The 16596-nt window shown below is 41.9% G+C and overlaps 1 protein-coding gene and 1 long non-coding RNA gene across 8 annotated transcripts in view; both read right to left on the reverse strand.

Moving 5' to 3' along the window:
* Window positions 1-16596, reverse strand: part of MRTFB (myocardin related transcription factor B) — a 336737-nt gene that overhangs the window by 16961 nt on the left and 303180 nt on the right. For 6 of the 7 annotated variants that reach the window (XM_032242720.1, XM_032242723.1, XM_032242719.1 and 3 more), the window contains 4 exons: window positions 10863-11110; window positions 5805-5937; window positions 3735-4772; window positions 2173-2328 (listed from right to left, as the gene is read on the reverse strand). In XM_032242720.1, coding sequence (XP_032098611.1) covers window positions 2173-2328; window positions 3735-4772; window positions 5805-5937; window positions 10863-11110 — 1575 coding nt within the window. The remainder of the gene's footprint in view (window positions 1-2172; window positions 2329-3734; window positions 4773-5804; window positions 5938-10862; window positions 11111-16596) is intronic. The other variant, XM_032242725.1, reaches the window with a different exon arrangement.
* On the reverse strand, window positions 13275-14985 carry LOC116526443. Its single transcript, XR_004258160.1, has 2 exons — window positions 13546-14985; window positions 13275-13505 (listed from the first exon to the last, which is right to left on the reverse strand). It is a non-coding gene; the product is annotated as an uncharacterized LOC116526443 (long non-coding RNA).

Raw genomic sequence — 16596 nt, forward strand, 5'->3', positions numbered from 1 at the left:
CTTACCCCGTAGTCGAGCATAAGTGGTCCTTTTACGCAGTAACTTGCCTTTGATAGTGGTGCAGACAGAGCTTTGTGGAAAAATAGTGTTTGCTCTTTACAATTCTCCTCTTAAATGATAGCTGAGTTTCTTCTATTCCTCTCTAAAGTGATCTCATCTACTCTCAAGGCTTGAATGGCCATGATTAAGCCTGTAATCCTGAGCCACTGCTCTGCTTCCAACCTTGTTCCCAGGCATTAAAGCCACTTACATCATCGTCCTAGATACCTGAAATTTAAAATATTCCAAATGGATTTTTCTCCAACAGCATTACCTCCTGCTTCTCAGCTTCTAAAGGAAAAAAAAAAAGTTCTTTTTTTTTTTTTAAACTTAGGTAAATGGGACTATCGGTCAATTCTGCTTTCTCTCTCAGTGTGCACACATCTCAGCAATGCTTCTTGAATATGCCTCTGCTCTCTGCTATCCTGAGCCTGGCCCTGACTATTTATCACAAGGATTCTGCAGCAGCCCTGTGGCACAGGCCCCCTACCTACCCACCCACTGGTGTAAGGTGTTCTCAAGGCACAGCCCCTACCACACTCACTGACTCTCCTGATTTGGGTAGAACCCTCATCTTTCGCTGGCATGTAAGTTTCTTACTACCTGGCCCCTTTTCCATCCTACCTAAAAACCTCAACTATGCTGTGGTCACATTCAATTTTCCAGTTTCTTGAAAATTTATTCAAATACAAGCAAGGCCCAATTTAAAACTGGCCCCCTTCTGAGAGGCTGTTTTCTGTTCCAACAGGCAAAGGTGAGAACTTCTTGCTGTGGAACTCTAAAATGTTTTGTTTAGCACCTCCATCAAGAGCTACACGTTTTAGGGTCTTTTATAAACATACGTCTGTACTGCTGAAACTTACTACTTCACAGAACTCGGTTTGCTCATAAAAATATTTAACATGTTCTGTACTACTAATATTCTGAAAAACCTATTTCATAAGCTAGAATGTCTCTATGTATATTCTTCAAAGAGTACAACCTCCATGGTGATGAGTTCTGTAAATACACTGCTATTTGAAAAAATAAAATTTCCTTAAATTTGGTTTAAAAAAAAAAATTCCTTTACACTAGAAGTAATGATTCCTAATTCTAGTATTTTGGGGAAAAAAAAAAAAAAAAAGCAAAAAAGCCCTAATTTATCTTATCTACATACCATTTTTCCCTTTCCTTCCAATCGTCTTAACATTTGAACATATACTAAGCTTTTAATTATACTAAAATGGTATTTTCAGCTTTCCCCAAACTCAGTGGTAACATACAACCATGATTCCTTGCACAAAGGGGAATCTCAAGCGGTACACGTGTTACATGTGACTGCTGTTGTCTGTCCCTAAAGCTGGTTTAACCCAGACAGTTCACACTATCCTGAGGCAGATCACAGGTACAACTAATTATCTGTGTTCTTTTGTGTTGAAGAGTAAAACTCTGGGATTAATAATTTTAAAGGTTTAAAAGAGTAAGACCTGTTTTTGAGGCCTAAGATTTTTCTGACAAGGAGATGTGCACATAGCTCCACCTACTGGCTAATGGGGAATGTGGGAGAGTTTTTTTGGTAGGAATTTGTACAGAGAACACTGAATCCTAGGCCACCAACTTCATTTTAAAGATGAGGTAATTGACTCTCAGGGTAAGTGAATTTTGCATGAGGCCAAATACCTAGGCAACGGTGAACTGGGACTGATAAGACCTTCTGGGCACACTCTTACAAATATATTTCAAGATCTTACTCAGCATAAAAGTTTTAGAAGTATATTTTTCATCTTGAAATACCTTTTCCAAGGGAACAACATATATTGCTTTCTACAATACGTTTAATTTAAAAAAAGTTATTTTAAAATTAAGTACATTTAATATATGAGGAATGAAGACAAACACTTCTGAAACTTTCCGTTGTTAAAGGGGTTAACTATGAAGGTGAACTATCTTTAGTAATGAAAAGTTGTTTCTCCATTCCAAATAACTAGAAAATGCAGCCAAATGGCATGCAGATAAAGCTTATTCTATGGGAGATGGATCACAGAGCAGAACGAACAGGAGCTTCCCAAAGCTTCTACCAAGATGCTTGTTGAATGGATGATCGGAGGATGGTAAAAATCAGCGACAGTTTATTGCTCAGTGGCATTTACAAACCTTTCTGACTTGTTGAGGCTGACTAAGCACATGCTGTGGGAACGTGTCTTGTGTCTGAGGTACAGTTGGGGCTAAGCCTGGGGCCAAGGCAGCAGTTGATATTTGTGCAGCAGTTGCTATCGGAGGCTGAGTCTGCATTCCGGCTTGTGGTGAAGTCTAGGAGGTGAATTGAAGAAAAACATCAATTTAATTGTCAGAATCAAAGTTAGAAATCATAATTCAGATGTAGAACCACTGGTCACTTGGGAATTGTACGTAAATAAAATAAGACCAAGTTTACAGATATACACTTCATCTGCACAGAAATCTGAATCTTGATGATTCTAAACCATAGAGGGTAACACCAGCGCAGTCACCGAATGCTCTTATTATTCCTAAGTAGCTAAGATTTCCATTTGTAAATTTTGAGAAAGTGGAAATGGAAATAAGAACCTAGGGCAGTTCTATACATAATAGCTCAGGTACTGTTAAGACTTTAATAGTAACAAGGAAACTTGTGAGACCTAACTGTCCCATTTCCTTCTTGTAAGCTCCATGTGCGCTCCCAAAGGAGAGCCAGCAACAGGCCAGGTACCCTCAGACCCAAGAATAATAGTTTTTGTTTCTACAAAAGCAATGGAAGATTTGGACTGAAACATTTGTTTTAAGGATTTAAATAGACTTTAACAGATACCCTGAAGATTAAACAGAGGAATTAGATTTTTTGTACATGCCAAAGCGTCTGCGAGCCCTGCCGGCCCTGCCTCCTAACCATAGGGGTACAAGATGATTCCTCTCTACTGTTTCAGGTATTTGGGTGTCAAGGTTGAGGAGCAGCGGTCCAAATGGTTTCTTGCTCATTCGTAATGCATGCTTGGTTAAAACTTAACAAAACTGCATGACATATGCATACCTCAGGTAAATACATATGTAGGCACAAAAGGGAATTTCATGCTCATCAGTGTTTCCTCATCTCTTTCAATAACCCCCTCACTCTTAAATTTGTGGCCATGTTTTCCTTAGTTTAGGCTTCTTCATTGTTAGCAGTGGCTTTTGAGAACTAAGTATAGGATGCAGAATATAAGAATGGGCATAAGAGTAAAGGCTCTGCAGGCAGAACACCTGGGTTTAAATGCCACTTCCATCCTTGGGGAACTCAGTGTCCTCATCCAGAGATGGATGGTATCATTTAGATCTTCTAGGAGAAGGGAGGATTAAGTGAAGCTGGCCATTTAAAGTACTTAATGCCGTGCCTTGCACAGAAAGAGTGCTCAGCAGCAGAGACTCTGATCACAATGATTACGTCACTGGCATGTAAAAAATGTCTGCATGGATGATACTGTGTTCATTAAAGGTAAAGGTAACAGAACTAGAAAAGCACCCTATGTGTGTTTTTACTATATAAAAACAGTGCTAGATATTCAGATTTTTGAATAACCCTCTCACACATGCACACGTTTTCTCTAACTGTGAGGTCTGCTCTGGATGCATTTATGAAAGAGCTCAGGTATGGTTCCCTTCTTAGCAGGGTTTGCATTCCATGCATGCTGTGAGGCAAAGTAGTTAGAAGACACACTTCACACCTGGAGTTTGAGGCTGCCTACAGGGAGTTGCACTGAGGTGACACTTGAACCCTGGATGGACACTGGAAGCAGCAGCTGAGCAGTCTGCGTGGTCAGTAAAGCCTGAGGCTGAGCAACAACGGCAGGCGGTGGCTGTCCCTGGGAACTCACATAAAACTGCGAGACGACACTCTGCTGCTCTGCCTGGGCCACAGGGACCTCCTGCTTGATAACCACAGCCTTTCTGGCAACAAGGGTCTGGCCACCTGTCGAGGCGGGCTGGCCTACAGAGTGGCTGGCTACTGGGATGGGCTGCCTGGAGCTGGAGCAGTCAGGGAGTGAGGCCTCATCTTTGATGGAGGAGCCAAGGCTGCTGTGTTTCTGATCTGACTTGTTGACAGAATGACCTGCGGCACTGGGCTGGGGTTCCAGGGGCCGCTGCTGCTGCCCTCGTTTTTCAACCTCAAGTTGCATTTTCAGCACTTCCACAAGCTTCTGCTCTTGTTCCAGTTTCCTCTTCAGCTCTTCGATTTGCTTCTCTTTCTCCTGAAGCTTGCGATCCTTCTCGGCTGCATCCAGTTCCAGATTTGACAGAGTGCTGCTGGTGGGACTCAGACTGTCTTCATTATTTGTCATTCTCAAAGGAGATGAACACAAGAACTGTGAAGGAGACATCATGGTCATAATCTCGGTGAAAGTGTCTGCCATGTTTGTGTCATCGGTACTGAGACTGGACTGTTCGGAGGGAGATGGTGAAATGGGCAGAGGGGAATGAACATTGTCCACACGGGCTGTGTTGCTGGTTCCGGTAGATGGCAATTCCACCTTGAGAGTGGAGACTGAGCTAGTCACAGTGTTATGTAGTGTTGTAACAGGCAAGGCCACAGTGACTTCTGGGTTACTGGTGACGATGGCTGACGACGACACTGCCACGATGCCCCCAGCAGCAAGGCCGCTGCTGTTCACTTCCTGGTAGGGTTTCAGGCGCTCAATGAGGTCTGGTTTGGTGCCCGACACTGGCAGACCCCTTAACTTCAGTTCTGTCTTCAGTTCTGATACCTGGAGGTACAAACACAGCAGATCTCTTGGTATTAGAGCTTTCTGGCAAATCTACAGTCCACTTTTGTGATGGAAAAGGTGCCTATGTCTATCAGAAAACTCCGTGTTACTGCACACCTGAAAGTGGAACTGTTTTTTTCTTTTCATTTTTGTTTTTTTAAGACAGATTCGCTCTTGTTGCCCAGGCTGGAGTGCAATGGCATGATCTCCACTCACTGCAACCTCCACCTCCCAGGTTCAAGAGATTCTCCTGCCTCAGCCTCCCAAGTAGCTAGGATTACATGCATGCGCTACCATGTCTGGCTAATTTTATATTTTCAGTAGACATGGGGTTTCACCATGTTGGTCTGGCTGGTGTCGGACTCCCGACTTCAGGTGATCCACCCACCTTGGCCTCCCAAAGTGCTGGAATTACAGGCATAAGCCGCTGTGCCTGGCAGAAGGTAGGGGTTTTTAGAGGGTAATTCCTCTTCTATGTCAAAGCGGAGAAATACTACCAGGAATGATGATGACAAAGCTGTATTTACTGAGTAGTTGTCATGGGCAAGACACTGTTGGAAGTGCTCTACTCTTTGCACTCATTTTCACAAGACCCCATGAGATGTCTGTATCATTATTCTTCCCATTTTTACAGATAGGGAGGCATAGGAAGAGAGAGGTTGAAGCACTCAAGTTACCACAGATAACAGAAGGCTTAGCTGTGATAGAAACCTAAAAAGGCTGGCCCTAGAGCTCATATTTTTAACTGTTAAATTTTCCTACTTCTCCCAAACTTGGCATTGAGCAGGGAAGAAAAAAATCACAGCCTCTGAAATCCAGCAGAACTGGTAGGTACCTGCACAAGACACACGCTCAGTAAGTGACAGTTGTTATTAGTGGAAGTAAAAAGGAAGTAGCTTTATAAAGATTATCATATTGCTGGTAAAGTTGAATGTCTACTGAAAACCACTTAATGTCTGCTAGACAAATATGGCAAATCATTTACATGTTTGTGGTACTTATGGGTTAAATAGCTCTAGTTGGAATTGTCACCTTTAAGTCATCCAGGCTAGAAGGCAGAGGTCCTGGCTTTCTCACAGGAGCAGCTGTATTCTGTCTTGGTATGTTAGGTGTGGTATTGTTCAAAGCCGAATTCCCACTGTTATTATTTTTGTCATTGAGTGGCCTTCAAAAGAAAAAGAAAATTAGAGTTTATAATAATTTCTAGATTTGACATTGCTTCTATCAACAGTTAGACTAACTTATGAAGAGAAAAATACCACAATCATAGATTGAAAGGCTCAATATTGTAAAGATGCAAATTATATTAGATTGCAACGAAATACCTGCAGGTTTTGTTTGCTAGTGTGGTGGAAATTTACAAGGTGAGCCTATGCTTCATATGAAAATGCAAAGGACCAAGAATGGCCATGAATTCTTGAAGAAAAGCAAAGTTGGAAGAGTCTCATGACCAGACATCAACATGTAATTAACGTGGTGTGTTGCTGATACAGGCAGAGAACAACAGGCAAATGAGAGATCCCAGCAAATCCAGAAATGGCTTTCTGCATACCTAGACCCTGGAGTTACCAAAAAGAGGACACTGTGATGCAGTGGATAGAGGGCGGGACTTTGGATGGCACCATGCTGCATTGGAAATTCACAAGGGAAAAAACAGGGCTCTTGACTGGCCTCACCTCACCTCATTCCAAAATCTACATGTGAATTATGAAAATAAAGCTTTCAGAAAAACACTCCGGATAGTATCTTCATGGCCTTTGGGTACACAAAGATTTATTAAACAGGACTTAAAAAGCACTAGGTAACAGTGAAAAGTCAAGCCACAGTGCAGGACCACAGATCTGTAATACAAATTTCTGACAAAGACCTCATATCTAGAGTATATAAAGAGGTCTTTCAAATCAGTAAGAAAGAGACAGAAAACCCAGTGGAAATGTGGGGGAAAAATCTGATAGACGTAGCACAAGAAAGCATATCCCAATGGTGAATAATTATGGGAACAATGGTTCAACCTCACTAGGTGTGAGGAAAATGCAAATCACAACAGAACAGCCTTGCATTTTTAATGGAATTGCTATAATGAGTAAGACTGATGATACCAAGTACCTGGGACAACCAGAAGAATCACACCCTGCTGGCAGAGGTGTGAATTGGTACAACCACTTTGGAAAACTACTGAAGGGAAACTTCTTTCATAGTACTAAAGGAAAACATCTGCCTATTCTATGATCCCGCAATTCCATTCCTAGATAGACATCTAACAGAAAGACAAGTATGTATACCAAAAGACACAGACTAGGATATTTACTATGGTGTTATTCATAATAACCCCAACTGGAAGCAACCCAACTATGGATCAAGAGTAAGCTGGATGGCTACACTATGATGTAGTCAGCCATGAAATACTAAACTAAAAAAATGAACTATCAGCACCAATAAAGATGCACCTAGGTGTACTGTAAGATTGCATGTATATAAAGTTCAAAAACAGGCAAAACTAATCTATGGGGATAGAAGTCAGGATCATCATGGAAAAGGGACACAAAGGGGGCTTTTGGGGTACTGATAATGTTCTTGGTTTGGGTATTGGATGCAGGAGTGTATTTTCACAACAGTTTTCACTTATAATTTATGGACTTTTTTGTATGAAAGTTATAGTTCAATTTTAAAAGTTTATTTAAAAGAAGTTGGTGTATCACTTGTCAAATTCTACTACAGTTAGGTGCTTTGTACTAATTTCCCTCAACTCTTTCAGTATCAAAACCAGATCCCTACCTAACATCTTCCAACTGTGATACTCTTGGTAACAGTGGTGTTCCATTTCTGGATGGTTGACACCTACAGCTGATTCCATTACAGCTTCAGACTTTACTATCATGCAAGGCCATGATGCTGAAGCCCAGAGACTCGGAATTTCACACTCTGAAACAGGGATTTGAGATGACAGTTCCTACGGGGTGATGGTCATAGTTGGGTGAGCTTTCTCTGAGGAGTTTTGGGAAGCCTGTGGTCAAAGCCAATGCTGGCCTTTGTCAATAGCTAACTCTTGGCATTCATTTTGGGGTCTACTAAAACCTGCCTGAATTTTGTTGAAATTAAATACTTGAAATCTTTGGGATGAAGTTTCTTGACAATGGATGAAATGACAAATATTTTATGCATCATTATTCTCTTTTCTAAAAATTCAACTTTAAAATCTGAGTTATGAGAGCATGTTTTTTAAATCAATGTTTCTCATCCTTATTTTCACTCATTATTGTCCCCTTAAGGAGCCTTTTAAACATTCTTCTCCAAATCTCTCTCCCCATGAAGTTTCAGTACCACAGACATACTGCAAATGTTTAAGGGCTGTGTGTTAAGTCTGTGCTTTATCACATAAGAGTAGTCTCCCTGCAGAGCCACCTTTTGCTTCTTTGTGAGTGGTATTATCCCCTTGAAAATGAATGTAATTATTCTACATAGGGAATTTGGTACATATAGAATTTGGTACAGATTAGTATTTGACTCAACCCTTTTTTTTTAGATAGAGTCTTGCTCTATCGCCCAGGATGGAGTGCAGTGACGTGATCTCGACTCACTGCAACCTCTATCTCCCTGGTTCAGGCAATTCCCTTGCCTCAGCCTCCCAAGTAGCTGGGGCTACAGGCACACATAACCACGTGTGGCCAATTTTTTTATATTTTTAGTAGAGATTGGGTTTCACCATGTTGGCCAGATTGGTCTCAACTTCCTGACCTCAGGCAATCCAGCTGCCTGGGCCTCCCAAAATGCTGGGATTACAGGCATGAGCCACTGCACCCGGCCTTAACTCCATCTTTCCAATATAAACATGCTAATCTATTTTTCTCCCAAAGCAATAGATGGGGAGGGGGGAGGGGGGAGGGGGAAGGGAGTTGCTGACGAATGTGATTGCTGTGCAGATGAGATTCCTGAGTTGAGGGATGCAGTGGCCTTCTAGTACCTCTGGTGACCTCCCACTGTGCGGACAAACTGGGTTTGACTAAAGCCCAGTCCCTTTGGGTGCTTGCTCCTTTGTAGTGGCAAAGGGCTACATGATTCAGGTAAAATGCCACCCTTGTGGGCACTGTCGGACTTCCATGTTCAGTTTCTTGCAACGGAATTTTGCTAAGCATAAACAGTGCTTTAGAAAGCACGATATCCATTTTTAGGATCTGGAAATTGAACAGGACTTACATTCTTTTTGGGGTAAAGTAATATACAAAAATAAGTGTTCTTTCTCCTCCTAGTATCTTGGGTCTTTTTGTATGATACCGTTCTTGGGTGAGCTTGTTTATTTTAGAGGTTTTGAATGTCTGAGTAGGAGAGGGGAACTGAAGCCTTAATGGAAAGACAAAGAACTAGGAAGAGTTCAGTAGGCTCACACCTCTGATGGATTCTTCCCATCTACAAAGGCAGTCACACAGCCAAATTCTTTCATTAAAGAAAAGACTTTTTCAAAGATATCAAAAAAATCCTTTGGGATTTTCACCTTAACAGCGTCCTCATCTGGGAATGTTGTCAATAACAGCAATTCCTCCTAGACTTGCAGAGAGGATCGGGATGATGTACAGTTTTAAGCACAATGCATTGTAAACGGTGAGTAACCAACCACAAGCCATCATTACCATTATTATTATTGATGCCCAATGCCAAAGGAGGATGGCAGTGGAGGAGGCCTCCCTAGGGCCTGGACAAAGGTGTAAAGTAACAGTAGCTTGTCTTTGATTCTCTTCCAATTCTCTTTGGCCCTCACCTGATTCCCTTCCAATGTCAATAGCTCACTCAGGCCTGCTTGCTCTTAATAACTGGATACGAAGTTTTCTCTCTTCATCTCCATGCTCTGATGTTTCAGAATAAAGCACTTCACAATCAGGTCTGAATTACTAATAGGTTTAATCTTAAGATATTTGACTCTTAAGAGGGGAAAAAAAGAGGGGCTACCTATGAGGGAATGCTTAGGCTACATGTAGAAAATAGAAGTTTCTACAGATCATGTGATTGTAAGTTGAGTGACTTAATCACAGATAATTTTTCTCATTAAAAAAATGGTTTTGCATGTTTTTCTAGAGTCGAATGCAAATATTACTTTCTCCTGAAAAGTAAAATGAAGAAAAGATCTTTGCATTTTTATCTGTTTCCCAGAAAAATTGGGAATGTATATCCAGAAATTTTATTACATAATTAAAATTAACCATTAATGTCTTGCTGCAAATTCAGTCTCAGAAATTGTCAGAATTCACTCCCTTCTGTCCCTCAAAGTTGGGCTCAAACTTTGAAAACACCTTCCTTTTATGCAGCTGCTGGTCACCAAGGCCTTTCACTGTCTTCTGAAACACTCAGTCTGCTGTCAGAGCTCTTCACTGCCTACAGATGCCCCTTCAATACCAATGTCCAGCTGCTCTTTCTTGCATTTCAGCCTCACTGCATCAGCAGCCCACTCTGAAGCACTCCGTTGTCTGCTGTGTCAAGTAAGGTCTTTTCTGCCCAGCTTCAAGTCCCCTTAGACATGGGCTCTACTTGATTCTGTCTTCCACTTTTTTCTTAAAAATTAATCGGATTCTTTGTTTAGGCAACTTTTCTCACCTTCCAATGAGGAGGTGCTGCTTACTCTACTCCTTCCTCCGTACTAGTACTCACAGCATTCCCCTGTGCCTGGAAAGGCCCTTCTAGAGCCTTCCACATACAAAGATCCTGCCTTTTCCACCAGTCTTTCCTTGCCCATTCGAGCTTTCATGCCCATCTTTCTCTTCTTTTAGCTGTTTATGCCAGGTCTTGCACTTCTTATGCTTTTCTCAGAGCATCTAGTACTGCTTTTGTGTTGTAATAATAGGCAAATCTGGATGAATAATTGTGAAAAGGCATTTCTAACTTATAAAAGTTCAGAACCTATTTTGGAGGACACAAACTGGACTGCAATACTGGCCATTCTCGGCATGTGGACTTCAGACACTGTATGATAAGCTCTGATAAAAAAGAAAATAACCACCAAGCACAAATAAATGACAATATTTGACTTTTGGTAACATATAGTTCCTCATAAAAAAACACAGAACACCCCGCGTTATGAGGATAGCATGGGCCCCGCCGTACTTGAATGGTGCAGGCAGGATGGTCTGGTAGTTGTAGTGCTGCTTTTGCTGACTGAGGATCTGTAGCTGTAGGAAGAGCTGCTGCTGCTGGAGCAGGCGGGCGTAGTTGGAGTCCATCTGCGGCTCATGCTTCTCACCCTTCTGATCTGGTGGAATGTATTGGTGGTACTTTAACTTCTTTACCCGTGGTTTGGGATCTTTGCACTTTTTGCTACGGTGTTTGTCATTTGAATTTTTGGGATGGCTTTGCTATTTTTGAGAAAAAAAGAAAATAACATTTAAAGAGATGTCATCACATGAAATCTACTGTATTGTGTGCCTAAATGATTTGAAATTAAAAAGAAATGTACCTTAGATATGAGTACGGTTACTTTGGAAAAAAATATGCTACATTCATTTCAAGAGCCATGAAAACGTTTGCATACTAACTTTGACCAAGAAATTTTCTCCTGCTGCACTATTCCCTCAGGGTTTGGGTAAGATACTGAGCGTGAGCTATTCAAACTCAACGCACACTGACCTTGGGTCTCCAGTGTGAACACCCTACCCAAGTAATAATATACACATATCATCTCCTAGTGAAAAATAGGCTGCATGATAAATATACAGTAGAGAAATGATTAAGTATACTTCTTCAAAACCATGTAATAGCTAAAAATTCTGTGGAAAATATGTGGAAAAAAAAAAAGCTTCCAATGAGAAGAAAACAGAATATAAACTATCTCTAAAGAATATAATACAAAAACTATTGAGTGATATGAATATGAATTTTTTTCAAAAATAGTGCATTTTTACTTTGAAACTGGGATGGGAGACCATGTTTCTCTCAAGATTAGGAATCAGATGATGTTTTCCTGAGTTTTTTTGTCTTCTCAGTTTATAATTTATCAGATCACTTTATACTTTTCACTATTCAGATTCTAAGATAACTTCATCTGACAAAACCCATCCAAATAAACAAAAAACAAAATATAGGAAGGTATTCCTAAGCTTCTTTAGGGAATATACCCAACTTAATACAAAGACTTGAGAAGTACTCAATTAAATGGAGCTATTGATAAGATCACATTATCTATATTCATAACCAAAGAATTAGGACACTGCCACCAAAGATAGGAAGAAAACAAAACTCACTGCATTCTATAGGTTAGGAATAGTCTAATTTCTAATGTTAGGCTATTCTAGCATTCATAGAATGTGACTATTAACATTCCTTTATATATCCTTCCTTCATATATGTTTTAATATAATTGGGATGACACCATCCATCTACGCTTATTAGAAATGTGCCTTTCTCTCTCTTCACTTGATATGTCATGAATTCTTTTTTTCTTTTTTCTTTTTTTGAGACGGAGTTTCACTCTTGTTACCCAGGCTGGAGTGCAATGGCGCAATCTCGGCTCACCACAACCTCCGCCTCCTGGGTTCAGCAATTCTCCTGCCTCAACCTCCTGAGTCGCTGGGATTACAGGCACGCGCCACCATGCCCAGCTAATGTTTCGTATTTTTAGTAGAGACGGGGTTTCACCATGTTGACCAGGATGGTCTCGATCTCTTGACCTCGTGATCCACCCGCCTCGGCCTCCCAAAGTGCTGGGATTACAGGCTTGAGCCACCGCACCTGGCGTCATGAATTCTTAAATCCCTTGTATAAAAGAATGTTTCTGCAACAATATTTTTGTGGCCGTTTTTACATAACAGTTTACAGACATAGCCAGTGAGGTGCTGGAGCCAGCTCTTACTCAAGAGAGACAATAGTGCATCTTCTTCCAACTCTGCATTCAGCAATATCACATTGGTAGCCTGAAAATGGTCACTGTGGGAATATTTACACCATGGGAACTGGCAAAGGCTATAATGGGCCCTCTGAGCCCAGCCACTTATTAAACATTTACCCGCATACTACTGGACATAATATCCAATTAATTAGTAGCCCATTTTTAAGCACTGGTAAATAAGAATTTGTAAGAAGTAACTATGTATTGGAAAGGATATATTCTTGTTAATCTCATCTCATGCCTTCAGACTTGACCATCAGGACCTGGTCTCCTCCTAGTTCTTAATGACTCCTATGACACACCTGAGACTCCCACTGCTGCTTGCTTTCTTCAACATTACTTCAGTCACTACACTATTCATGGTGATTTTAATATCCACACATACATTCCTTCTAACATTCTGCTCTCTCAGTTCCTTGACTTCATTACTTCTAGGTATCTCATCACCTCTCTCTGCAAGTCACTGTGTGATTATAGCCTAGATCTCATCATTATCTAAACCTCACTTCCCAGCATCCTGGTATCTGATACCCACCAGGTATTCTGTCATTTCACTCCATCCAGGATGCCAACTATAACAATTATTTGATGCCACTGAGACCTACAATCCCTTTCTGTTCCAACCTTTACATGTTCCTCACTTCCCTCCTTACCCAGCTATATCCCACAGTCCCCTCACTTGCACAGTTCCCTCTTTGTCATACACACCTGGCAAAACACTTATTAATTCTCTGTCTCCTTCTGTTTCTTGACAATGGCTCTACTGATGTTTTGAGCTATGTAACTGTGTTGTGGGAGTCTATCCAGTGCACTGTTTGATATTTAACAACATCCTTGGCCACTACCCATTAGATGCCCCTAGGAACCTCTACCCACGCCCCTCGTCCCCCACATTGTTGTCCCAACCAGAAACGTCTCCAAGCATTGCCAAATGTCTGCAGTGGGAGACAAACTTACCCTGCTGAGAACCAGTGGTCCACTTCATGCCTGTACTCATATAACTGAAAGTGGCTACAGGAAAAACATAAAACCATGCTGACAAGTCTCACTTTAAGCTCATGACCACCTACTTCAAGGGCTCATCAGTGCTACCTGGCCAACCTGTTACATTTTTCTGGTCCTTTAATTTTCCTACCCTTCTAGAATATTGCCTTATATCTTCTCTTCTCTCCCCAAAACTTTAATATTCCCCCAACCCCATTCTGTCAATTGAGGTCTCATTGCCTAAACACTGAGAACATGTAAGTGATCAGCACAGAGCTTACGCACGCTGTGAATGCCTGCCTGTGCTGGGACTCTGAGCGCTTTCCTTCCTGCTGGTGTTGCTGTCTCAGGCTGGCCCTTCCCTCTTCAACTGGATTCTGTGTTCCCTCGGCGACACCTGGCTGTGGTTCCCTGCTCTTCTCCTAGATCACTCCCATGGGACCACAAATAGCTTCCTTGACCCTACATTGCAGTGAATCTACAGACCATTTCTTTGTGCTCTCAAGAAAAGCTTTCTGTAACACCATCTCCAGCTCTGACTCTCAGGCTTTCTTGTGACCACCCATACCAAGTTTTCAGAAACTGTTCTTGTCAAGGTCGCTGTGCTTCAACGCAGCTAAACCAAGGCCAGTTTGCAGCACTCATCTTAACTGAGGCACAGCAGCCTTTGATCCAGTTGCTCTCTCTCTTGTCGTTGAAATGTGCTGGCTTCAGAGCCACCTTGCCTCACTCTTGCTGGCTGTTTTTGCTGAGTCTCCTTTGCTGGTTCTTCCTCTCTCTCTCAAATGTTGGTGGTTCCCAAGGACTCATTTCTTGCATAGCTTTTTATCGGTACTTAGACCCTAGGTAATTTTACTGGGTTTCATGACTTTAAATGCCATTTATACACTGACAACCTCTCGCCTAAAGTCTGCACTCATCTATCCAGCTGCCTCTACGCCATCTCGACTAATTGCCCACGCAGCACCTCACACTCCGGGTGTACTCCTTTCCATTTCAGGCATGGCAACTACAAGCTGCTAGTTGCGCAGACACAAAACAATAGATGGTTCATGACTCCTCTTCTTAACACCACATATCCAACTTGTCCGCAAATCCTGCTAGTTTAGCCTTCAAATGCAGCCAGAATCCAACCACTTCTGTTATCTTGCTGGCTGCCACTGTCTCCTGCTGTGCATTTTACCTGTCTCTGCTTCTACCTTTGCACCCTACTGTTTCTAACACATTTCCTCAAAATATTCCAGCAACTTTTCCCCTTAGTGGTAATACAAAGCCTAACTTATGTTTTTTTTTTTTTTTTTTTTTTAAGACAGTCTTGTACTGTCACCCAGGCTGGAGTACAGTGGTGCGATCTCAGCTCACTGTAACCTCTGCTTCCTGGGTTCAAACGATTCTCCTGCTTTAGCCTCCTGAATAGCTGGGATTACAGGCGTCCACCATCACACCCAGCTAACTTTGTGCATTTTTAGTAGAGATGGGGTTTCACCATGTTGTCCAGGCTGGTCTTGAACTTCTGACTTCGTGATTCACCCACCTTTGCCTCCCAAAGTGCTGGGATTATAGGCGTGCGCCACCGTGCCCAGCCAAAGCCTAACTTCTTACAAGGCGCTACAGATGCTGGTTTCTGGCCACAACCTGGCTGCATAGTTTACTTGTTACCCCTCCGCTATTGCTATTGGAGTCATATTGGCTTCCTTGTTCAGAGACTTCAGATTTTCTTCCTACAGATATCTTCATGGCTCACACCCTCACTTCTCAAGTATCATCTGCGTATCCCCAGACCACCTCATTTAAACGACACACCTCTCCTTGTCCCCCCAGCATCCCTGTCCTCACATTACTCATCACCACCAGGCACACACTCTACTTGGTTGTCTGTTTTTCTAAGGGTGGGGATTTGTGATGTTTTGTTCCTTGCTTTATCTATTCCTAGTACCCAGAACAGTGCCTGGCACATAGAAGGTGCTTGAATAAGTATCTGTTGAACAAATGCATGGTGAATATGTATGCTAATTGGAAATCAGTTTAATTACCAGGTGCTTAAGGTATATACCTCAATGCCAGAAAACACTTTCACCTACTTATTCCTTCAGTCTCACAATATTAATCATTTCACTATTTACCTGCTTATTTCATTATGAACAATACATTTTATTTATTTGCTTATGAGACAGGGTCTCACTCTGTCACCCAGGCTAGAGTGCAGTGGCATGATCTTGGCTAACTGCAGCCTTGACCTCCTGGGATCAAGTGATCCTCGCACCTCAGCCCTCTGAGTAGCTGGGAGCACAGGTGTGCACCACCATGCCAAATAATTTTTTTGAACATTTTATAGAGATGGGGTTTTGCCATGTTGCTCAGGCTGGTCTCAAACTCCTGCGCTCAAGTGATCTGCCTGCCTTGGCCTCCCAAAGTGCTGGAATTACAGGTGTGTCACCATGCCTGGCTATACATTTTATTTTTAGTCCTTTAAAATTGATCTTAAGAATGAACTGGGTCTAGGATAATTTATACTTATAATGGGGTTTGAGAACAGTTGTCGTAGAGTGATAAAATAATTGACCCAGCCACAGTCAGAAGGGCACCTGCAGAGGAGGAGCACATAAACATAATGACCAGGGTTCCTCAGAAAAAATCTGCTACGACCTATCAGCCCCCACAAGTGAAGGATGGGAAACAGCTTTCCTTATAGAAACCTTGAAAGAATTCTGCTCTGTTTCCTAATGTGTTCCTGTCTCCTCCTCTCGGCACAGTCCTAGAAGTCCCTTACCAACCCCTGAATTTCACATTCTTCGACAATGCTGCTTCCTTTAGAACCAAAGCTCTCCTTAAAGACATCAGTGAGGAGCAGAGATTCGGAGACTGGGAAGGGCAGAGAACACATTTTCTTTCTTTCTTTCTTTTTTTCATTTTTTTTTTTTTGTGAGAGACGGAGTTTCGCTCGTTACCTAGGCTGGAGTGCAATGGCACGAT

Source organism: Sapajus apella, unplaced genomic scaffold (genome assembly GCF_009761245.1).
Source record: "Sapajus apella isolate SASKATOON/1434 unplaced genomic scaffold, GSC_monkey_1.0 scaffold51, whole genome shotgun sequence".
NCBI classification, from domain to species: Eukaryota; Metazoa; Chordata; class Mammalia; order Primates; family Cebidae; genus Sapajus; species Sapajus apella.